The sequence below is a fragment of the Schistocerca gregaria genome, chromosome 6 (assembly GCF_023897955.1).
Source record: "Schistocerca gregaria isolate iqSchGreg1 chromosome 6, iqSchGreg1.2, whole genome shotgun sequence".
NCBI classification, from domain to species: domain Eukaryota; kingdom Metazoa; phylum Arthropoda; class Insecta; order Orthoptera; family Acrididae; genus Schistocerca; species Schistocerca gregaria.
The window spans coordinates 307,422,859-307,447,542 of record NC_064925.1 but is presented as its reverse complement, the minus strand read 5'-3'; the positions used below and the strand labels follow the sequence as shown (position 1 = coordinate 307,447,542).

Here is a 24,684-nt window from a genome sequence, read left to right as displayed (position 1 = left end):
TTGCTGTAATCTAAAGCATTGAATTTGCACCAAAGCAACAGTGGAGATGAGTGCTAAAAAGAGCATGCAAAATTGCAAAGGATAATCCTTGGGATAAGCAGGAATCACTATAATACTTTCAAAGCCAATGGCCAAATGTTATCATACATTTGAACACTGCCTGATATGTGCAGTACTGGTCAGTGCAAGTTTTGAACATGACTAAATTAATATATCTTTTTTATTTCTGAGTTTTGGTTGGCACCTTTGGTAGACAGCTTACTTTTGGGTGTTTAGTCTACATTGAAATCCCATTTTCACGCAAAATACTTTGACAATTGATGTAGTCATCCCCATCACAGGCTTTTAGGAAGTCTCATGTCTGTGCATATTGCCTTGACCAGCTTGGATGCCAGAACACATGTTTGGAGTTGTAGCCAGTGCCAGGGATCACTTTTTGATTCCTAGAAGAACAGCTAATTCCATTATGTTTCAAACACACTGTACAATGAACTAGTATTATTAAAATTACTTTTCTATGTGGCACGTATCTGAAACATTGCTTTTTTAATTAAAAAGCTTTCCGTGATGTCCTGGAGAGGATCATTACATATCCTGCATCCTTCAACCTCTACATGTTCCATGGAGGCACAAGCTTTGGATTCATGAATGGAGCAAATGTTGGTTCTTCATTCCCTACCTATAGTCCAGATGTTAGCAGCTATGGTATGTATGAATCTTTCTTTTTTACACTTAGATATTTTATTATATAAAATAACAGTACAATGAAAATAAATATGTTTTCACTATCCAAAATTTAATATTAACAAAAATAATCATTTTCTGAAAACATAAAGTAACTGGATAAATAAAAAATCTACTTACCAAGTGGTGTCAGGAGAAAACATACATAAAGTTTAAGAAAATGTGCAAAATTTCAGAGCCAGTGCTTCCTCTTCTGGCAGAAGGGTTGAAGGGGAAGGAAGAGTGATGAAAGAAGAGGACTGATGAGGTATATAAAATGGGGAGAGTTTGGTGAAATCACCCAGTAACCTGGGTCAGGAAAGACTTACCAGATGGGAGTTCTCATCCCTGAAAAGTGGAATAACAGTTTTCATTCCTGAAGAGTGGACTAATGGAAGCTTATGGGAGTGGGGTTGCAAGAACAGAGGATACGTTAGATGTGTGGTGTTGACCTGTTTAGTTCAGAAGGAACTGGTGTTAATAGGAGGATCCAAATTGCAGAGTTTCTGAAATAGCTGTTGAATCCACTGATGTTATGGTTTACACTTCACATCTACACCAAGGAACCCTGTAAACATTATGAAATTACATAGTGAAAACATAAGTCATTCCTTAGTTTACTTATTAGAACATAATGCACAAAACACACAGGTGAATTACAATTTCATTTCTTTGAAAGAGATAAAGTTAACACTGGCTAATCCTAATTATAACAGTTCACTTATATGAACATTGTTCTGCCTTGCAGCTTCTGATTGCAGATACTTTCTGGCATCTGATCTGCATTAACTGTATTTCCAACGAGCTAGTTAGTTGTCTCATCATATGAGCTGAACTGAAAATAAGCCACTGGTGTCCAAATTTTGTAAGCAGTTTCCTGTGACAACAGTAGTAGTGCAAATTCTCTGAATAAATCAGGACTGTGGAAATTCCTAAAGAGTACAAAAATATTTCATACTTTCATCTATTTTATAGTTTCATTTTTCATGTTTTGGGGGTTAAACAACTAAATTAAAGTCATCTAGAGATGTTTGATAATGAGACATGATTTTTGTAATGAGAGCATTAAGTTATGGTATAGTGCATGTTTCTGAGTCCAAACATTTGTCTTCTGATGCAGGAGACATCTTCACAAGCTGTAAGGTGCAGGTAGTAGATTCAAACTTGAACAAGCTGAGCATGCTAAACAGTTTGTATATAATAACAGAACTGCAGCTCTATAACCTATGATGACATCTCCAACATTAGAAGATGAAACAATAGACACAGAAACATATCTTAGATCATGGGCTAATGTCCATATAACAAAAATCATCAAGGATGTTAACACTAACCACAAAAGCCTACAAAGAAAGAAACATTCAGTCACATTCAATCAGTAAGCAGAGGTAGTTATGGGTAAACCATTTTCTTGACGTTAAGTATAATGGACTTCAGAATACCTTGATCCTGTTATGGCTGTACTTGTGATTTTTTTATGTGCTACTGTAGCTGGTTAGTATCAGAACTGGTGTCAAGAGAGGAATTGACATAAAATTAAAATCAACATGAAGATCAATTAAAATTTGATTGTTAAAACAACTAGTGGGTCTTGTGATTGACACTCATGAGGACAGTTGTGTCAGTCTAATAAAGTCTAATAACATACTGACACTCATGCATATGGGCTCCCTCCCCCCTCCGTCCCCCCATACCTCTCACCACTCCCAAAGAAAATGTAGAGCCCATAGTGCATGCCAATTGCACTAACTGTCCAGTGCATAGTACACTCCTGGAAATTGAAATAAGAACACCGTGAATTCATTGTCCCAGGAAGGGGAAACTTTATTGACACATTCCTGGGGTCAGATACATCACATGATCACACTGACAGAACCACAGGCACATAGACACAGGCAACAGAGCATGCACAATGTCGGCACTAGTACAGTGTATATCCACCTTTCGCAGCAATGCAGGCTGCTATTCTCCCATGGAGATGATCGTAGAGATTGGATGTGGTCCTGTGGAACGGCTTGCCATGCCATTTCCACCTGGCGTCTCAGTTGGACCAGCGTTCGTGCTGGACGTGCAGACCGCGTGAGACGACGCTTCATCCAGTCCCAAACATGCTCAATGGGGGACAGATCCGGAGATCTTGCTGGCCAGGGTAGTTGACTTACACCTTCTAGAGCGCGTTGGGTGGCACGGGATACATGCGGACGTGCATTGTCCTGTTGGAACAGCAAGTTCCCTTGCCGGTCTAGGAATGGTAGAACGATGGGTTCGATGACGGTTTGGATGTACCGTGCACTATTCAGTGTCCCCTCGACGATCACCAGAGGTGTACGGCCAGTGTAGGAGATCGCTCCCCACACCATGATGCCGGGTGTTGGCCCTGTGTGCCTTGGTCGTATGCAGTCCTGATTGTGGCGCTCACCTGCACGGCGCCAAACACGCATACGACCATCATTGGCACCAATTCAGAAGCGACTCTCATCTCTGAAGACGACACGTCTCCATTCGTCCCTCCATTCACGCCTGTCGGGACACCACTGGAGGCGGGCTCCACGATGTTGGGGCATGAGCGGAAGACGGCCTAACGGTGTGCGGGACCGTAGCCCAGCTTCATGGAGACGGTTGCGAATGGTCCTCGCCGATACCCCAGGAGCAACAGTGTCCCTAATTTGCTGGGAAGTGGTGGTGCAGTCCCCTACGGCACTGCGTAGGATCCTACGGTCTTGGCGTGCATCCGTGCGTCGCTGCGGTCCGGTCCGGTCCCAGGTCGCCAGGCACGTGCACCTTCCGCCGACCACTGGCGACAACATCGATGTACTGTGGAGACCTCATGCCCCACGTGTTGAGCAATTCGGCGGTACGTCTACCCGGCCTCCCGCATGCCCACTATACACCCTCGCTCAAAGTCCGTCAACTGCACATACGGTTCACATCCACACTGTCGTGGCATGCTACCAGTGTTAAAGACTGCGATGGACCTCCGTATGCCATGGCAAACTGGCTGACACTGATGGCGGTGGTGCAGAAATGCTGCGCAGCTAACGCCATTCAATGGCCAACACCGTGGTTCCTGGTGTGTCCGCTGTGCCGTGAGTGTGATCATTGCTTGTACAGCCCTCTTGCAGTGTCTGGAGCAAGTATGGTGGGTCTGACACACCGGTGTCAATGTGTTCTTTTTTCCATTTCCAGGAGTGTATCTTCCCATGGTAAGACTTTGGGCCTCTGCTCCCTATAGAGGATTACATCATGAATTTGATATAACCAGCCAGTAATAAATGAACAGTTGTTTTTTATCTCTGATTTATTCCAGAAGTAACTAGTTTTGACTTTCCTTTATGCCATCATCAGGTTCTCTATGTAAAATAGTGGATGAGCTTATACTGCCAGACAAAAGATCATGCAAAAGCAAACCAGCATATGTAACATGACTAGACACTCATAAAGAATTTGAGAAAAATTTTGAATTTGAGTATCACTACCTACTTCCAGACTAAGCAGATCCAACAATGTTTCATTTTTCACCAAATGGTGATGGTATTTTACAGTAATGAAGCGCATTTCAAATTTGTTGTTCTCCTTTGGAGAAATTTTGTTAATATCACAATGCAGACTTTTATTCCCTTGAGTTTCCACTGTATATGAATACTATCAGTCACTTGACAGACTTGGACATCTTATTGCTCAATACATTACCATTCACAGGTAGAGAAAAATCAACCTCATCCAACATGATAGGCTATAGCACACAGTTATTATGCACACCTCATTACAAAAGTCCTTGCTGAGTGATTTCTGAAAGTAGAAAAAGAATCTGCACATATTAAGCGATTGATCAGTGTTAGTGATCAGATGGAATTTTCTTCTCAGCAGTATAAGTAGTGTGCTTATTTTCTAACAGGTGATTTTACTAGCATGTTAATATTTCATTCAAGAATGTTTGCATGTCATAAATCTGCCAGAAATTAGAAACTGTTATCTGAATACACATGCTGGTGTATGTAATTTCTAATACATGGCACTACCTATGAAGTCATGAGCAAAGAAATTTTACAGCATTTATTACTTGATTTCAGATTATGATGCACCACTTTCTGAGGCTGGTGATTACACTGATAAATACACAGCAGTGCAAGAGCTTTTGGAGCAATATGCACCCAGGAAATTCCTTAAAGCAGAAGCTCCAAAAGAGAGTGATAAACTGGCATATGCTGATGTTCCACTTGTTGGACAGTTGAGTTTGGATGAATTAGCTGCACAAGTGGTAATCGTATCTGCTTTTACTTTTGTCATTATCTTAAATGTAGCCTCAGATGAAAGAAATACAGCAACCAATTTTAATATCATTAACCCTCCATCAAATATGTCTGCTGGATTTAGCATCTTGCTAAGGCATTACTGTCACAATAGTTAATTTAAATAAAAAGAAAGAAAAAAAGATAAAATGTAGCGTATCTCACATTACCACTCAGTCTTAAGTTTTCACAGTACGCCAGAATATGCAATCATTAACTAACTTTTTGGACTAAGAATATTATATCTTTGATAGGAAAAAAATGATGAAAGGTAGCCAATGAGTCACTGCTACATGGTGTGTAGACACATATACTATTATACTGTTTTAACTAATTTAGAGGGACTTTTCTCTAGTTTAAATACACAGTCTTCCGCTTATAACCAAACACCATGGCAATGATGACACTGATCAGTTACAATTGGCATCTGCTAACAAGGAAGGGGTAAGGAGGACATGTGGAGGCAATGGGAGGCAGTTTAGAAGAAAACAGGAGCATTTGGGGCCACAGTAAAGCAAAGAGTAGAGAAAGTGAGAACTACAAAAGTGAGAATTACAAAACTGAGTGGGGGTGGGGGAAGAATTTTATACATATAGAAGTTGAAAAGATTGTGTTGCTCATATGGGAGGTGTTTCATTAATAAGCACCTCTCAAAATACCCTGTAAATGCACATTTTGAAGAAAACAGTGGTCAGACTACTGGTGGAGGAGCCATTAGACCCATATCAAAACAATCGCAAGAACTGAGGCCAAAGAAGGTTCATCAATAAACACCTCTCAATGTCTCCTTGAAATACACACTTGAAAGACTGCAGTGTTGAGAGACTTAAGGATGTAATTCCAGGTGACATTAATGTTATATTCAATGGGTCTTCTTTTAACTTTTCCAGTATATAGGCAACTAGAATAATGTCTGAAACCATTTAAGTTACAAAAAGGCTTAGAAGGAAGTAGGAGTTGAATAAATCAGTTGCATCTCTCCTTATATATGTATACATTATACACAAAATAATCTAGACATAATTCTTATTGTCTATGTGAGTAGGTTAGACGTATTCTCATTTTGTTGGTGGTATACTTTACACAAGTTTCTGACAGTGGCTGCTTCTACCAGTTAATGTATAATTTTACTCGTACTACATCTCTGAAGCATCTCCTTTGTGAGAGGATTTACAACACAATGAGTAAATGAACAAATGAATTTTCTAAATCACCCAAGTAAGTTTCACGGCTTTCCTTATGCAAAGCAGAGAGGTTTATTTCCCATGTTTCTTTTCAGATACAGATGTATGTGCAAAAGCACAATAATATGTTGCATATAAATTAAATTAATTTATCTCTGTGAAACTGCATTACTTACCTGGAAAGCTAATGAACTGTGACAACTAAACAACACTGTTAATGAACACACAATCCTCACCAACTGTCTGTTGATGCCCCAAGTGAACCATACAACTCAGAAGACCTATCTACAGGAAAACAAATGAATAGAAATTTTAATTTTTATCTTTAGCATGTACCTGCATAGTCATATCTTTAGCACAGTCTTCTGAAAGCATTTGCACCAAGAGCTGGAATACAACCTAAAATTAATATTACACGTTGTATTAATTCATTTTACAAGAAAGAAACCAGTTTTTAATCCTTTAACCAGATTTTTTTTCCTTGATAAAAGCAATAACTTCTGATTTTTTGTGGTGACAGAACTATTGGCCTGTTCTTACCTTTAGGCAGTAAAAATTCAGTACTGCTGATTAGCACATTAAAGGTTTTCTCAAGTGGATTCTCCTTTTGTGTAGCAGATATGCCAACAATAATGGTAGATTATACAATTTATTTAGTAAAACAGGAAGAACATAATAAAACTATTCATTATAATGTCAAGATAAATATACATTGATAGAGTTTGTTCAGAAATGAAGTGACCAATTGTGACCTGGAAACACTGTAGTGTAAATTTCTGGAAGGAACATGGCTGTGGGAGTTTGCACTTGGGTGGCTGTGTGGTTGTGTGTGAGGTAGTGGATGACTGTATAATTTATGATTAGTTTATTAGAAATATATACCAGAATTCTTTTGAAAGTGATACCAGATATACTGATGATTTTAGGATTCTGGGGATCGTGTTGATGCAACTGATGTTATGCCTATGGAACTTCTTGACATCAACAATGGCAATGGACAAAGTTATGGTTTTGTGCTTTACCGAAAGAGTGGTGTAACAATTGGAGAGAGCTCATTGTTACAAATTATTGGTAATGTCCGAGATCTTGCAGTAGTTCTTGTTGATGGAGAAAGTAAAACTGAACCGCTGACGTCAACTGATCAGTTGAACAACTTTGGTTTCTGGGAGCAAAGGTAATGAATACCATTTGATCACTCTAAGAAGAAGACTCCTAGTCCAGTGGGCAATGGGAACAGTTTTTTCAATAGAATTCAAGTGGTCTTGGTCAGTCCTTCAAGCTTTCTTAGTGTAGCTAGTCTGTCACCCTTAGCTACCATATGATGCTCATATACCAGAGGAGCAGACATAACTTGCAGAGTTAACTGTCACAGAAACAATGTATGAAATTCAGTTTGAAATGGTAAAATTTTGTTGAGATCTTTGTTGGGCATATTGTCTGCACACAGTATTGACAGCTAAGGTTGGTAGCAACCAGAAAATAGAGAATATTGGATTGAAGTCATACACCATCTTCTGACTTCTATCTAAACAATGACTCCCAAGGCCAATGCACGAGTCTTCTTAGAGTGGACAGTTAACACCAAAACCTTTGTCACTCTCAAAATGAAAACATTTTCATCTATTTGTCAATATTTATTAACATAAGGGCTTAATTTTTACGTGCAGTTATTCTTTTGTGATCAAGTAAAATCCATTGAGTTCTTCTTTGATTGCACATTTTTGAACATTTCAATAGAGTTTCATTGAGTTTCCTATATATATCTGGATTGCCTGTCTTTTAAGTATTGAAAGTTAATTTGCCTGCCATTCTTTAAAGGCTGGTTAATCTGTCTAATAATTATTTTTTCATTATAAAAATATCATCACAAAATCAAATGATTTTGTAACCACTGTTTAAATAATATTCCTATCTGAAATCCTTACAGTAACGCTAGCACAACGCTGAGTGCAGATGCCAGTGCATCACACACACTAGACATCCTAGTTGAGAACTGGGGTCGCAATAACTATGGAAGCCTTAACAGTGGTGCTTTTGATCAGAAGAAAGGAATTGTGTCAGGACCTGTACTGATTGATGGGACAGCTCTCTCAAACTGGCAAATCTTTGCTCTTCAGTTCAAGAAGAAATGGCTTCAGAGGTGAGTCTAAAAGTGACTGCACTTTCATGGAACATATGCTATCGCAAAACTCAGCTGTTGGACACAAAAGATAATCATATGTCTATATAAATGGAGTTTAAAAAAAGACCCCAAAAGTTGTGAAGCTATTATTGTGAAATTCAGTTTATATAACTTTTCAGTAGTAATAATTAAATAATTGTATAAACTTTTTAGTAGATAAAATACTTTTTAGGCAATATCTGTGACCAGTGATTAACACTGAATGAAATTAAGCTTAATGAGAATATCAGACAGGTAGATACTAGAGATGTTAAAATACCACAAGATTCTTGTAAATGTACAGTGAAAAATAATGTTAGTATGTCACAAAATTCTCAGAAAAGCACAGTGAAAAATAACATTAGTATATTGCATCAGAATTCCAGGAGATTAAAAAACAATGTATATGAGCTTCTTGTTTGTTTAGAAGATTTAGAAACTGAGGGTGGGATGAATGTACTATGCCTGTCTGAACATCATTTAGTCACACATATGGTAAAGGTAAATGTAGGTGGGTATAAGCCTTCAGCACATTTACGTAGAGACACCATTGAGAGAGAAGAAGTTGTGATATATGTTAACATTTATAATGGTGAGAAAAATTTAGTAATTAAAATTTTTTGTGTAGAGCAACATATAGAAGCATGTGCCTGTGAGCTTAAAGTAAATAATGATGCTTTTGTATTTGTAGATGTGTATAGGTACCCATTGGGAAACTTTCAGCTTTTTTTGAAAAACTTGGATTCTTTGTTGTGCTATTTGTCAGACAGAGGGGAGCAAATTATTCTTTGTGGGGATACCAGTGTAGATTTTCTGAAAGCGTCTGATAGAAAGATTTACCTTGCAGCATTACTTGGTTCTTTCAATTTGGCATCAGTTACTGATTTTTTTTGCTGGGGGGTTACAGGGAAGCAGCAAATTGATAGAAAATGTTTTCATAGACCACGATAAATTTAATCAAGTAAAAACCTTTCCTGTGAAGAATGATCAGTCTGATCATGATGCACAGCTAGTTACAGTATATGACATAGCTCCATACAGTAATGCGAAACAGTCCACCAAAATAGTGTGTTCAATTAATGATTTAACAATAAGGGCATTTTTGAGTAAGCCACTGCTTCACTCACTTTTAAGAAAAATCCCCTGTCAATACCTTAACTTCTTTTTGTAACAAGTTATTAAAAACAACTCCTTGGACAAAGGGGTTATCATTGTTAATCTTCTATTAACCATATTAAAGATTTTTCCATGCCTTGTTTCATAGTTGTGAATATACATGTTTCTTTTTGTGATCTTAGTGTCTTCTTTCACTGGCATTATAGTTTCTAGTATATGCATGACATAAACTATGAGAACATTGTGCCAAATGAATAGGGGTTTGCAAGAAGTTCCTGGTTTTACTTTTGCTATGACCCTCAAGGCTCACTTCTGCAGTATGAAAACCCTTTTCATATTAACAAATCAAACAATGGAAAATCCAGGATGGAATGTTACAATATTATGAGAAGAAAAGTCGTTACTCACCATATAGTGGAGATGCTGAATTGCAGATAGGCACAACAAAAGACTTTCACAATTAATTTGTTGTGCCTATCTGTAACTCAGCACCTCCACTATATTGCGAGAAGCAACTTCCCTTTTCATATTAGTTTGGCATGTCCCACCCGACAGTACTATTCCATGAGACAAGAAAGAGTACACTAATCCATAATATATGATCCTTAGGGTTTTAGAATTAAGATATGGTGATAATCATCTTAATACATATAGAATGGGTATTGTTTTTTTGCAGACATAAATAGCTTGCTGCTCCCGTGAAAGTTGATCATCTATGCATAAACCCAAGGATTTACAATCTATACATGTTTTTGGTAGAATTTCATCACTCACCATATTTTGCCTGTTTCACTTGGTTTAAAATGAATAATATTAGATTTTTCTATTTATTTTTGGTTATCTCTTTCAAAGTGAGCTCTTGTCTTTTCAATAAAGTTATGTATCTCTTCAACTAGGCTGGGCTCACTGTCTGCATAGCAGACACCAGATGTATTGTCTGCATGCATAGTGATTAATTGCATATTGTCATGAGAACTTGGTAAATCTTGAACATAGCATGAGATTGACAGGAAGTGCAAAATGGCTAAGCAGGAATGGCTAGAGGACAAATGTAAGGATGTAGAGGCTTATCTCACTAGGGGTGAGATAGATACAGCCTACAGGAAAATTAAAGAGACTTTTGGAGAAAAGACAGCCACTTGTATGAATATCAAGAGCTCATATGGAAACCCAGTTCTAAGCAAAAAGGGGTAAGCAGAAAGGTAGAAGGAGTATATAGAGGGACTATGCAAGGGCGATATACTTGAGGACAATATTATGGAAATGGAAGAGGATATAGATGAAGATGAAATGGGAGATACAATACTGTGTGAAGAGTTTGACAGAGCACTGAGAGACCTGAGTCAAAACAAGGCCCCGGGAGTAGACAACATTCCATTAGAACTACTGACAGCCTTGGGAGATACAGTCCTGACATCTGGTGAGCAAGATGTACAAGACAGGCGAAATACCCTCAAACTTCAAGAAGAATATAATAATTCCAATCCCAAAGAAAGCAGGTGTTGACAGATGTGACAATTACCGAACTATCAGTTTAATAAGTCACAGCTTCAAAATACTAACGTAAATTATTTACAGACGAATGGAAAAACTGGTAGAAGCCGACCTCGGGGAAAATCAGCTTGGATTCCGTAGAAATATTGGAACACATGAGGCAATACTGACCTTACGACTTATCTTAGATGGAAGATTAAGAAAAGGCAAACCTACGTTTCTAGCATTTGCAGACTTAGAGAAAGAATTTGACAATGTTGACTGGAATACTCTCTTTCAAATTCTAAAGGTGGCAGAGGTAAAATACAGGGAGCAAAAGGCTATTTACAATTTGTACAGAAACCAGATGGCAGTTATAAGAGTTGAGGGGTATGAAAGGGAAGCAGGGGTTGGGAAGGGAGTGAGACAGGGATGTAGCCTCACCCCGATGTTATTCAATCTGTATATTGAGCAAGCATTAAAGGAAACAAAAGAAAAGTTCGGAGTAGGTATTAAAATCCATGGAGAAGAAATAAAAACTTTGAGGTTCGCTGATGACATTGTAATTCTGTCAGAGACAGCAAAGGACTTGGAAGAGCATTTGAATGGAATGGACAGTGTCTTGAAAGGAGGACATAATATGATCATCAACAAATGCAAAATGAGGATAATGGAATGTAGTTGACTTAAGTCGGGTGATACTGAGGGAATTAGATTAGGAAATGAGACACTTAAAGTAGTAAAGGAGTTTTGTTATTTGGGGAGCAAAATAACTGATGATGGTCAAAGTAGAGAGGATATAAAATGTAGACTGGCAATGGCAAGGAAAGCGTTTCTGAAGAAGAGAAATTTGTTAACATCGAGTATAGATTTAAGTGTCAAGAAGTTGTTTCTGAAAGTACTTGTATGGAGTGTAGCCATGTATGGATGTGAAACATGGATGATAAATAGTTTGGACAAGAAGGGAATGGAAGCTTTCGAAATGTGGTGCTACAGAAGAATGTTGAAGATTAGGTGGGTAGATCACGTAACTAATGAGGAGATATTGAATAGGATTGGGGAGAAGAGAAGTTTGTGGCACTACTTGACTAGAAGAAGGGATCAGTTGGTAGGACATGTCCTGAGGCATCAAGGGATCACAAATTTAGCTGTGTGGAGGGTAAAAAGCGTAGAGGGAGACCAATAGATGAATACACTAAGCAGAGTTAGAAGGATGTAGGTTGCAGTAGGTACTGGGCACAGGATAGATTAGCATGGAAAGCTGCATCCAACCAGTCTCAGGACTGAAGACCACAACAACAACAACAGCATATGAAAAGGAATAGACCTAAAATAGGGTCCAAAGGAAAACCAAAATATATATTTCTTATACTTGACCTTCTCCTCTCCAGTATTTCACCATAAGAGTATACAATCTCCATGCACTGATGTCTATCCTTTAAATATGTTTCTAGTACTTGCATGAGTTTTCCAATGACACCACTCTTAGCAATTTTTGATAGGAACACACCGTGATGTTCTCTATTAAAAGCCCTTGAGAGGCCTAGGAATACTCTTGCTGCTTTGGCTTTTTCATTCATTTTTTTCAAGTACATGATGGACGAATTGTACTGTTGCTGACATGGTAATTCGACAGCTTCTGAAAGCATGATGGAATTCACGTAATATGTTAGCATTGTTGTAATGTTCCAGGATTTTTTAAATATTTTTTTCTCTATCAGTCTGTTGAAAGCTGGGATTAGGAGAATGGGTCTGTAGTTCTGAACAATGCTTTCATTTCCTCCTTTTTGTGTATTGGTTCAATTACAGCCAGTTTCAACTTGTCAGGGAACACGCCATCTTTGAGAATACAGTTTATTAGATGAACTATTGGTTTCATTAGTTCATGGTTGCATTTCTTCAATTGCTATGAAGAAATTTCACCTTATCTTGTTGATATTTTGTTTCTGAGGCTATCAATAAGCTGCAGAATGTCAAATGTGCTTACTGCAGGTTCTGTTTGTTATTGAACACAAATATACGCTTAATATCCTGTTTCATAGAGACATCATTTTTGACAGTATCTATGAAATGATTATTAAAAATATTGCTGACTAGAAGGGGTTGAGAGATATCATCATTATTCACAGTTAATTGTAAATTATTAATTTTAGTTTCTGTTTAATTGTATCTGATTGGCCACCAAGTATTTGAAACATTATCTGAACCTAGTATCTGTTGGCTGATTCTTTCTGATTTTAATCTCCTGACTTCTTTGGGGTACTTATATTTGTACTGCTTGTAGAGTTCTTTATGTAACTCTGAGTTAGTCAGTCTGCGTAAGCTATATATGTTTTCCATTTTTTCTTTCAGATCTTTTGTTTCAAAATCTAATGGCACAGGTTTTAATTTTGAAGGTAGATTTTTCTAGATACACACTTTCTTAATGGCATGGCTCTATTTAAGTGCTCAGTCAGAATTTCTGTGAACATGTTCCATTTATTGTTGACCCCAAGGGCAGTCATAACTGATTCTCATGATTCCTGGCTTAAACTATGTCTTAGTGTAGCAGTGTTGTTTGCAGATAGTATTCACATGTGCTCATACACTTTTCTTGGTTTGAATTTGACATTACATTTTAGCACTAGTGCTTGACCTAAATAGTCTGAGAAGTGGCGATTTATGATGTCTGTTGAGATGGTGTGGTCATAATTTGTGATTACATGATCAATTGAACTACTATGTGGTTAGCTGTTCTGGTGAGTACTAGTCCAAGAAGATCTTTAGCCCCATAAGACAGGATACAGACTGCAAAACATATGCTTTCCTAACCATTGTGTAAAGTGTTGATGTTCATATCTCCCAGTATGACAAGATTTGCACTTCTACAACATGACATTAATTTACTTAAAACTCCACCAAGTTATTTCAGGAAAGCATCAATACATCCACAGTGGGATCAATATACACCTATGACATATAAAGGAACTCTTCAAAATGTGAGTTTAAGAACTGCAAATTTGGAATATTCGTCAATCCAGTTATGAACTTACATCCACTGTTTTCTGGTGTTCTGTAACTATTACTATATGTGGAGATAGACAAGTACTTAATGATTCAAAGGCGTCTATTGTTGAGCTGCATCAAACAAGTCTTCAGGCTTAGAGAACAACAGCAAACAACAACAATAATAAATAAATAATATTCATTTATCCAGAATGAGCTTACAGTCTTAGATCTTGTCATTTCTTCAATTCAATTTATTAGTGTTCTTGTAGTACATCATCAAAATGACATAGGACTTGTCAATAAACATTACAATTTAAAATACATGCACATGAAAATTTATAATTGAATTTACTTGTCACTTAGACATTACAATTTTAATAGAACTATAAGAACATTAACATAAAACTATACAAGTAGGATAACAATGTACAAAAAAAAAAGCTAGTGATTCTCACATCAGAGATTATATCCATTCTTATATTAACACTGTTTCACACTTTCATAGAAACAGCAAGTATTTAAATGTGAGCAATTACACATATTTATTATGTCAGGGAAAAATAAACTGTGCTCTTATTGTCAATGATTCATAAACTCTTCAATACCGTAAAAACTATTGCTCAATAATATGTTTTTTAATTCTCTTTTAAATACGTGCAGTTTTGGTATTATTTTTAGTTCTTTGGGGAGAGCACTGTAGAGGATTTTGGCTTGGTATAGTACACTTTTGTGATACATAGGTGTTTTATGAATTTCTGTGTGAAAATCATTCCTATTCCTCATTTCATAGTTGTGAAATTCTCTGCTTAATGTAGAAAATTCCTTGAGTTCTTTTAAGAAACATATCCTTACATATATGTATAAGGATGGTGGTGTCATAATTTTTAATTCTTTGAAAGCATGCCTACAAGAGTCTCTATATCCTATACCTTTTATTATTCTGACTGCTGTCTTTTGTAGTCTAAATGAATGTTTTGTTAGACTGTTGTTCCTCCAAAATTGTACACCATATCTTAATAAACTGTGAATGAATGAGAAATAAACACATAACACTCTTTTAATATTACATGACTTAATTTTTTGTTCAATGATATTACATGCTTTCCCATCTTAAGTGTTCATCAAACCATACTCCCAAGAATTTAGTGTATGATGCTTGTTCAATCTTACACTTACCCAGTTCTACTGTAAGGTTAGTTTTTATTTTATTTGTAATAAGTCTGAAGTTGATCCACATTGTTTTTTTGGCATTCACAATGAGTCTCTTTTCATTAAGCCATCTGTCTGCTTTGTCTGTTACTAATGTGACTTTTTCCTGTAAGTCAGCTTCACTATTTGCTTTAACAAACAAACTTGTATCGTCAGCAAACAGTACTGCCTCTGCTTCAGATAGTTGACTTGGTAGGCCATTGATAAATATTAAAAACAGTAATGGCCCTAATACAGATTCCTGTGGTACTCCATACAAAACACTCTTGAATCTTGATGAAATATGTCCTATCTGCATGGCTTATCTCCACCTTCTGATACCTGTCCAACAGATACGTATTCCATAGGCATATAACTTCCTAAGCAGTAACTTATGGTCAATGACATCAAAGGCCTTTGATAAGTCTAAACACAATCCACAACTTAATTCCTTTCTATTTATGGAATTTAGAACAAGTTGCAAAAAATTGAAGATAGCTGTTTCAGTTGATTTATTTTTACGGAAACCATTTTACGCATTAACCAATATTCTACTCTTAATAAGAAATTTGTATAGTCTATGATACATTATCCTTTCTATTATTTTTGAGAAACCTGACAACATTGATAAAGGCCTAAAGTTACTAACATCATACTTATCACCATTTTTGTAAACTGGCTTTATAGTTGACATTTTAAGTTTTGATGGAAACACCTTTGTCTCAAAAGATTCATTTATAATTTCAGTGAGATGTGACGCTATGTTTCTTGCACATTGCTTAATGACTTTGTCAGGAATCCCATCACACCCACATGACATTTTATTTTTTAACTTATTTATAGCATTTAGTACCTCTGATTCAATTACTGGATAAAGGAACATTGTCATGCCATTCATGGGGATTATTACATTGCTATTGGAATTGCATTTAGTTTTAATTAAATTTATGGCTATATTTGTGAAATGTTTGTTAAATATGTTGGCAATCTGAAGTGGGTCCTTAACAGTTTTACCCCCACTTTTAATGACAAAGCTGTTATCTTTTCTTTTGTGTCTACCAATATTTTTATTTATTACATCCCAAGTTGACTTCATTTTGTTGTTACCTTTCTCAATATATGAATCATTATCAAGCTTCTTAGCTGCAATTATTACCTTCTTGTACAGGCTTCTATAACATTTCACATGTGCTTTCAGTGCTACATTCTTCCTGGCTGATTTATTTAACTTTCTGACAGTGTCTGATGACTTTCTAATCCCCTGTGTAACTCATGTTTTGGTTTTATGTTTAGTTTTGACTCTTTTTATAGGAAAGGCAACATTGAAGCAGCATTTGTAGCTTTCAAGCAATGAGTCAAACTTTGTGTTGACATCACCACTTGATTCACTACCCCAGTTGTTATTTTCCAGAATGTAATTAAAAATTCTTATTCTATCATCATTTATAAATATCCTTTCTCTGTAATTGTTATTGATAACAGGGTCCTTGTAAGATGTGACATTTAAACTCAATTTGATACCCTTGTGATCCAAGAAACCAGTGTCAATTACTTCAGTGTTATATTCTCACTTGTCCTTGTTTATAAATACTTGATCTATTATAGTTTCAGACATATTTCCGCATCTGGTAACTTCATTTACAGTTGCCATCATATTGTGACACGAAAACAGATTGCACAGTTGCTGTTGTTTACTACAATCATTCTTAAAGTTAACATTTAAATCACCAAGAACAATTACATTATGTTTAAGTTCATTCAGTTGTCCCTCAAGGTTTTCCATAAAAATGGCAAAGTTGCCTAATGGTGACCAGTACAAACACACAATAGTAATTTTTAATTTGGTTAGCTCACATACACTGTATCCAAAATCTTTTTCTATGCATTTTAGTTTACCTTTAATTTCTTTTGATTCTACCCCTGTCCTAACATAAATACATGTCCCACCCCCTTTATGTTTGATTCTACAAAATTTTCTAATCGTTTCAAAATTTGGAATAATTATGCTAGACACTTGCATTTATTTTACCCAGTGCTCACTTATGCATAGTATGTTAATGTCTTTTAGATAGTCAGTTAATAGAACTTCTATTTCAGCTAATTTCTTGTAACTTACATAAATAAAATCATACCACAGATATAAGGGAATATACTGTGTACAAAAACAGATTAAATGTAGCTCAGATATGTTTTAATTAAACCTGTTTTGATTTTTTCTTATGTTGTTTCCTATCATTCATTAAACTGTTAAAGAAATGTCTTCCAGCAGCAAGTGGGCTGTAATCACTAGCTTTTTAGTACTCAGTATTATACATCAATTGTTTCTGGTGTGTGTAGTGTGAGGGTGAATGTCTCTATTTATTATGCTGTCTTTCTGTATTAAGAACAAACACAGAACTCACAATAAATTATAGCTAATGAAATGATTTGCCTTGGAATGATTTCAATTTCTGTTGGAGATATTATTATGAAAATTTTCTCCCTAAAGATATATGATAATATACCATAAAATGGAATTACTCTTGTTATTACCTACCAGTTATTCACAAAATACGAAAGGACTCCATCTATATTGGAGCACAAACAATTTGTTCTAGTTTGACTGGATGGCAGCCAATTGGAGATTCAGTCAATGGTCCTGTATTGATTCGTGCTACCTTTGATGTGGATTCTGCACCACGTGACACTTTCATTGATATGAGTGGCTGGGGGAAAGGATCAGTCTTCATTAATGGTTTCCCCCTTGGTCGCTACTTCAATCTTGGCCCTCAGAGAACATTATATGTGCCTGCTCCATTGCTTATACAAGGGTCAAATGAGGTAAGTACAAGTGAACCAGTAAAATGCAATAAAATATTGTAATGCTTAAAGGCTTAAATGCTTAAAATTATATTCTATTATCAAACAGATTTAATTTATTTGGAACATTCTTTATGGGTATTGTAGTGTTTACTAACATCGAGTGGCTACACAGACTAGACAACTTAATGCCTATATTGTATTGAGAGTCTATTGTTGCATTTTTCAGTCTCAGGTACAAGAAATAGCTTCATTACTGATTTCAACTTCTTATCAAGCAATCATCAGATGATGGTCAGAGGCATGGGATGTACATCTTCAGATGACAAGTTACTATATAACATTTTCAAATCATCTGATGATGACTTTGATTTGATTTTTATTGACACCAGAAATCCTGCGGTGTGTTGTTACACATGGTCATGGGACAACCCACAAAAATGAAAACCAGTAATGGAACTATCTGTGTGACCTAAGAAAAATGTGCATGTATGTCTGTGAGCAAGTGCACCCTACTAATGTGTTAGTTATCTTTTGGAACAGAAGGTAGCATTTGTACTTCTGGAAGCCATACTACACAATGTTTATGTTTCTGGAAACTATGCCATATAAATTATCTGATGATCTACATGAGTGCGAAAACAAATGGCATCATAAAGCAAACCAGAATAAGATTTAACCTTAAAGGAGAGATCCTATGTGTGCTAACAAACTTATCTGCAAACCTTAATGATTTCCCATGTATACTATGACATGACAACAATCTGGAAGATCATACAGTGTAGGCTTTCATGGTTGGTGTTTAGTCCACATGAAACTTTGGAACAGCGGCACAGAGTCCCCTCCTCCTCCCCTCCCCCCCCCCCCCCCCCCTCAAATTTGTAGAACTCTATAGAGAGCATCACCATCGATCACTTGAGCCTAACTGCATGATTACCTCTGCCTGGTACCAACATTTTTGATTAACAGTTATTGTCATTCAGCTGATGTAATGGTGATATATATATTTTATTCAGTTTAACATTTTCTTCTTTTCTTTTAAAATTATCATGGTGTTTTTAAATATCTGTGTCTTCCCTATGTGCACATGCATGATAACCTATTGTCATGGAGCCACATTCAGTGAGGCAAGCCCTTTAGCAAAGACAGCTCATTATCATGTGTGCAAGTATGTAAAAGCCATAGAGACTCACAAACACCACACTAATTTTAAGAAAAAAGAAGAAGGTGTTAAATTAGATAAAATATTGATGTTTACTTTGTGTCAACTGTTTGAGAACTGATTACTTTTAATTGAGAACAGTGGCACCAGCCAGAGATAATCATACAGTTAACATCACATGATGAATGGTAATGTTCTCTATGTAGGTCAATAAATTTGGAAAAGTGGAAGTGAAGAAGCATTACAGTCTCTGCTGCATGGAAGGAACAGTCTAAAGAGTACAGAATCTGGATTGAGAGTAAATCAAGAAAGGCAAAAGTAATGAGAAGTGGCAGAAATGAGAACAGTGAGAAATTAAACATCAGGATTGAAAGTCACAAAATAGGTGAAATTAAGGAGTTCTGCTACCTAGGCAGCAAAACACCCAATGATGGATGGAGGAAGGAGGACATCAAAAGCAGACTAGTATTGGCTAAAATAGCATTCCTGTCCAAGAGAGTCTACTAGTATCAAACACAGGTCTTGATTTGAGGAAGAAATTTTTGAGAATGTATGTTTGGAGCACAGAACTGTATGGCAGTGAAACATGGACTGTGGGAAGACCAGAACAGACAAGAATTGAAGCATTTGGGATGTGGAGAGGAAAGGAATATATGTGGAAAACACTGACAGAATGTCTGTTAAGCCATCAAGAAATAACTTCCATGGTACTAGAGGGAGCTGTAGAGTGTAAAAACTGTGGAGGAAGACAGAGATTGGAATACACCAAGCAGATAATTGAAAACATAGGTTGCAAGTGCTACTCTGAAATGAAGAGGTTGGTACAGGAGAGCTGGGGTGCCCTCGAGCCCCTGATGCAGTTGCTATTTTCCATTCAAAGATGTCCCCTGCAGTCAGAAATGAAACATGTGGAAATAGTCTTGTACACAAACCATGGTGTGTCAAGCCAGAAGTTCAGACTGAAAAAATGTGGAAGGAGTCTGGCATAAAGAAACACAAACTTAATGCTTTATATGTATTAGTATGTAAAGGAGGTCCCACTAACTGGAAAGCTATGATCATTATCAAATCATTTATAAAGTGAAATGGGTGGAGGCTGAAAGTTGTTGATTAAATGAAATCTGCCACTCTCCAATTTAATATTGAAGTTCCGGAATGGCACAGCATGTTGTTTTGTATGGTGATATGGATTTTATTGGACATGCCAAATGTACTGCTACAGACAGAAAATCTTCATTGCAGTTTTTGGTTATAGGTGAAAGAAGTAGTTAAGGAGACAACACAAGCAATAAATTTAAATGTTACTATTAACCCAATGGCAGGTTATTTCCTGTTAGTTAATATGTAAAGATACAACCATAATCAAATGGACAGAAACTCTTCTTCATAAATGGAAGCAAAACTGAGTTTAGCCCAAGGAAGTGTCATAACACCATAAATGTTCTCAATAATTAGAAATAATTTTTCAGATAGATTATCAGCACTATCAGGTTGCTTACTGATGATACTGCTGTTTACAGGAAAGTATCATCACTGGATGATCATAACAATGCACAGAATGACTTGGACATTACTTCCACTTCCTATAACAAATGAAAGTTTCTGAGGTACCAGATCATTAAGATTAGTGGTAATACAACAGTGCATCTCAAAACGGGGCACACAAATAATATTAGCAGTAGTAGCAGTAGTAATAGTAGTAGCAGGAAATGGAAGGATCAGTTTTTGTTGAAAGGATTAAGGGAAAGTGTGGTGTATCCATAATGAAACCACACACATAATGTTTGTGCAACCAGTTCTTGAGTAATTCTGCAGCACATTGTGTCCTTATCAAATATGTATGATAGCAAACATCTAATAAATTATTATACATGCTGCTGGGATCTCAAAAGATCAGGTAGCCCATATCAAACTGAAGCACAGTTGTTCAGTGAACTGAAATAAGAATCCCTGAAAGAAAGGCCATGCTGTCCTCACAGAATACAGTTGGAGTAAAATTAGAAAACTGGTATTCAAGGAAGGCTGCCAGTTAGTTCTACTGTCTTTGTTGTATGTTTCACATAGGGACCATACAAGTAAGACAAGAGACAATAGGGCACATACCGAGAACATATGCAGTCATTTTCCCCTTACTTCATACGAAAGTGAAACAGGACAAAAAATTGTTAATGTTTGTATGAAATATTTGCTACCATGCATTGTGCAGTGTCTTACAAAGCATATCAGATGTTCATCCCAAAGTTATCAGACACATTTTCTCCAATATTTCCGGACAAATCTGCAATTTTGTTGTTTCAGTCTGCAGCTGGAGTTAGCCCAAATAATGTTCATAATGTTTTTCATACCATGCCCATTGTCAACAGAAAGCACTGGTTTGTTTCCTGTCACAAGCAAAATGACTTGTAAATCAGAATTTTGTGTTTCCATTCAATAGTGTCCCAAAATTAGTGTAATGCAATACGTATTTTATCAATTTGTATTAACAGGAATAGTCAAACAAAAAGAATAACCAGTAATTCAGCAGTGATTCATATGCTGCCCTGGCCTCCACTGACTGTTACCATCAAGCAGCAGCACTCCTCAGTCACTGTTGGGTGTACTCATTATTCTTCATTATTACTGTCCCTGTTAATACACACCAGGAAAACAAATATCCCACTTCACTGGTTTGGCTGTGCTCTGTAGAATGGGCACATAAAATTCCATTTTGAAAACAAACAAACTGAAATTGTTTGTGATACTGGGCACTGTATGAAGGATATTATGATCAACATTTTTTCATGCTAACTGCATCTATACATTGCAGTGTGTAGCTAGAGTTAGCCCAAATAAATACTGTTCATAATGTTTTTCATACCATGCCCAGTGTCAACAGAAAGCACTGGTTTGGAATATCAAGATCTACAAGGCAATGGTTTGTGGAGGCTGCCTGGCTAGCTGCACTGTCTAATGCACTGCTTCCCAACAGGAAGGCATGCTGGTCCCTGACACGAATCCACCTGGCATATTAGTGTTGAGGTCTGTTGTGCCAGCCAGCCGTGGATAGTTTTTAAGGCAGTTTTCCACCTGCCTCAGCCAATGCGGGCTGGTTTCCCTTATCCCGCCGCAGCTACACTGTGTCAGCAGCTGCTGCACAAACACCGTTTCCATGTATGTGTGCTCCATCATTATTCTACCACGCAAACACTTGACATTAAACTCATCTGGTATGAAACATTACCAGATGGGGAGGGGGGAGGGGAGGCACTGGGGGCCAAACAACACAATAACCCTGGGTTCAATATGGGGCAGTGGTGGGCTGATTGCTGTTGCCTGTTGTGGGTTTGTGAACCACTGAGGGCAACGGCAGGACAAAGCCTCTCCGTCATTTCTAGATCCGTGGTTTAATACATACATGCATACATACATATATACAATGTTTTGTGGACAGCAACATTCCTGAAATTGGCGGGCATGCCCAGAATTCTAACCTGAACAACAACTCTGCTCCAGATCCCAGCATTCGTCACCACCTCCTCCAGTTTCAGCTCTTGAGGAAAAATGGACTGCCACGACTCCACAAACATTCAGAGACTTCATTTGAAGTGTCCCCAGCAGAGTTCAAGCCACTACAAAAGTGAAGGGAGGACACACCCCATATTAATGTCCACTAATAGGTGTTCAAGTACTTTTCATCATATAGTTTAGCTTAGGGTCACGTTATTGCTTTAGATGAATAAATCATCCTCTGATTTCTAAAACTGAACTAAAATAAAAATAATTCTTATTTACTCAATAATCTACATAACATAATAGGATAGCATTACCTACTGATTCAAATGATATCCTTTATCAAATAGTAATATGACACAAGTGAAGACGTTGACACATATAAAGAAAATTTTGTTTAATTCTGTCATTCATCTTTGTCATCTTTTAGTGCTTTATTTACTCTAAGGCAGAGTAGTTTAAAAACGAGTTTGTTACTCATAATAATATACTTACACTGCGAATTTTCTACTTTGCAGATACTCATATTTGAGCTCTACACACCTGCTACAAAAGTGGTCTTCAGTGACTCACCAATTCTAGGCTAAATAGAATAAATTACAATTTGTATAATTTATAAATATAATTGATGAACTAAATCTTTCTAGCCAGTAAATGCTTTTTTAGTTATTACTGTAAGAAAAAGATGTGTTTTTATAAGATAAATATACATAAGTATGGTTTCTAAATTAAGGCCTGACATGAGCTCTAGATTGATTTTCCTGTAGTTAAAGTATAACAGCTGAACTTGAGCTCTACATCTTTGCATTTATCTAAAATACAGCCATAGTGGAAAATGAGCATGTCATTTATAGAGTCTAAAATGCTGAGCACTAACAAATCCAGTTCTGTTCAAAAACTTTGAAAGTTTTCTGGTGAAACATGCTTACCACTGGTTCTCATCAAACAGCTTAGTCCTTTATGTTACAAAAACCAATGAAACAAATTAACATGTCTTACAGGTATCAGAAGTAGAGATCAATGAAAATATATTGAATGAATTGTGGTTTACTAGTCCCATAACATTTGATTAGAGTACAGGAGACACATCCAGAAATGAATATACAACTCCATTGATATAAATTCATAGTTAATAAGACAGAGCAGTATTACAACATTTAATACAACTTCATTTTTATACACTTATTGTTAATAAGACAGAGCAGTATTTAAATGTTAATGAAACTTTTTGCAGGAAAACAGGTACATTTACAAAACAAGACAAGTGCTAAGCTAAATTCTGCTCAAATATTCAGTTCATCCTTCATGAAATCTTCAGCTGAGTAGTAGCATTGCTGAAGTAGAATATCTTTTTCCACTGAATCTGGTTTCATACTCGAAATGTACTTGACTTTTAATTTGGTGTAAATTTTCATACTTATATAGGGGCTTACTGGGGTAGTCTGAAATGTAAGTTTACACAATAAGCAGGATATATAAAATTATCTTTATTTCTCATACTTTATGAATGATCAAAACAATTTTTCATGAATAAATCTAAATTGCTTTGTAAAAAAAATGATAATATCATAGATGTATAGGGAGGGTACTGTTAACAACTTCAGGCTTTTAAATAATGGGTAACATGACTTTCTTGTATGTACAAGACATCTGTTTCTAAAGATTATTATCTGTAGTTTCTCAGTATGCAGAATGTTTTGTTCAAGTGCCCCCAAAGATAATAATGTACCATATAACCGATTGGAAGCAGCGATGGTATGTGATTTTCCATGTGTGCATGTCAGCAGCAGTAGCTAATATTGTATTTCCATTGCAAATGTAAAGATACATAATATGTTTACTTGATACTCAACATGTTTGCTCCAATATAATTCCCATCTATGTTTAATCCTAAATATTTAACAGTATCCACTTCCTTTAAATCTTAATTTTATGGTAATTTAATTCCTGGAATGTTGACTCTTTTGTTCTGAACTGAATCAAATGGGTTTCTGGGATGTTTAGGTTAATCTGTTCAGTTGGAACCATATTTCTAGATGTTTTATTGTACTGATGATGCAGACAAGGACATTTTCTGACTCATGATCTTCAATTAATACAGATGTATTATTG

At 36.4% G+C, this 24,684-nt stretch overlaps 1 protein-coding gene across 1 annotated transcript in view; it reads left to right on the top strand.

Annotated features, from left to right (window-relative positions):
* LOC126277933 (beta-galactosidase-1-like protein 2) overlaps window positions 1-24,460 on the top strand; it is an 82,480-nt gene extending 58,020 nt beyond the window's left edge. The window contains exons 7-12 of the mRNA XM_049977515.1: window positions 559-705; window positions 4,794-4,981; window positions 7,123-7,370; window positions 8,124-8,336; window positions 17,720-17,942; window positions 23,091-24,460. Coding sequence (XP_049833472.1) covers window positions 559-705; window positions 4,794-4,981; window positions 7,123-7,370; window positions 8,124-8,336; window positions 17,720-17,942; window positions 23,091-23,159 — 1,088 coding nt within the window. The 3' untranslated portion in view covers window positions 23,160-24,460. The remainder of the gene's footprint in view (window positions 1-558; window positions 706-4,793; window positions 4,982-7,122; window positions 7,371-8,123; window positions 8,337-17,719; window positions 17,943-23,090) is intronic.
* The last annotated feature ends 224 nt before the right edge of the window (window positions 24,461-24,684 follow it).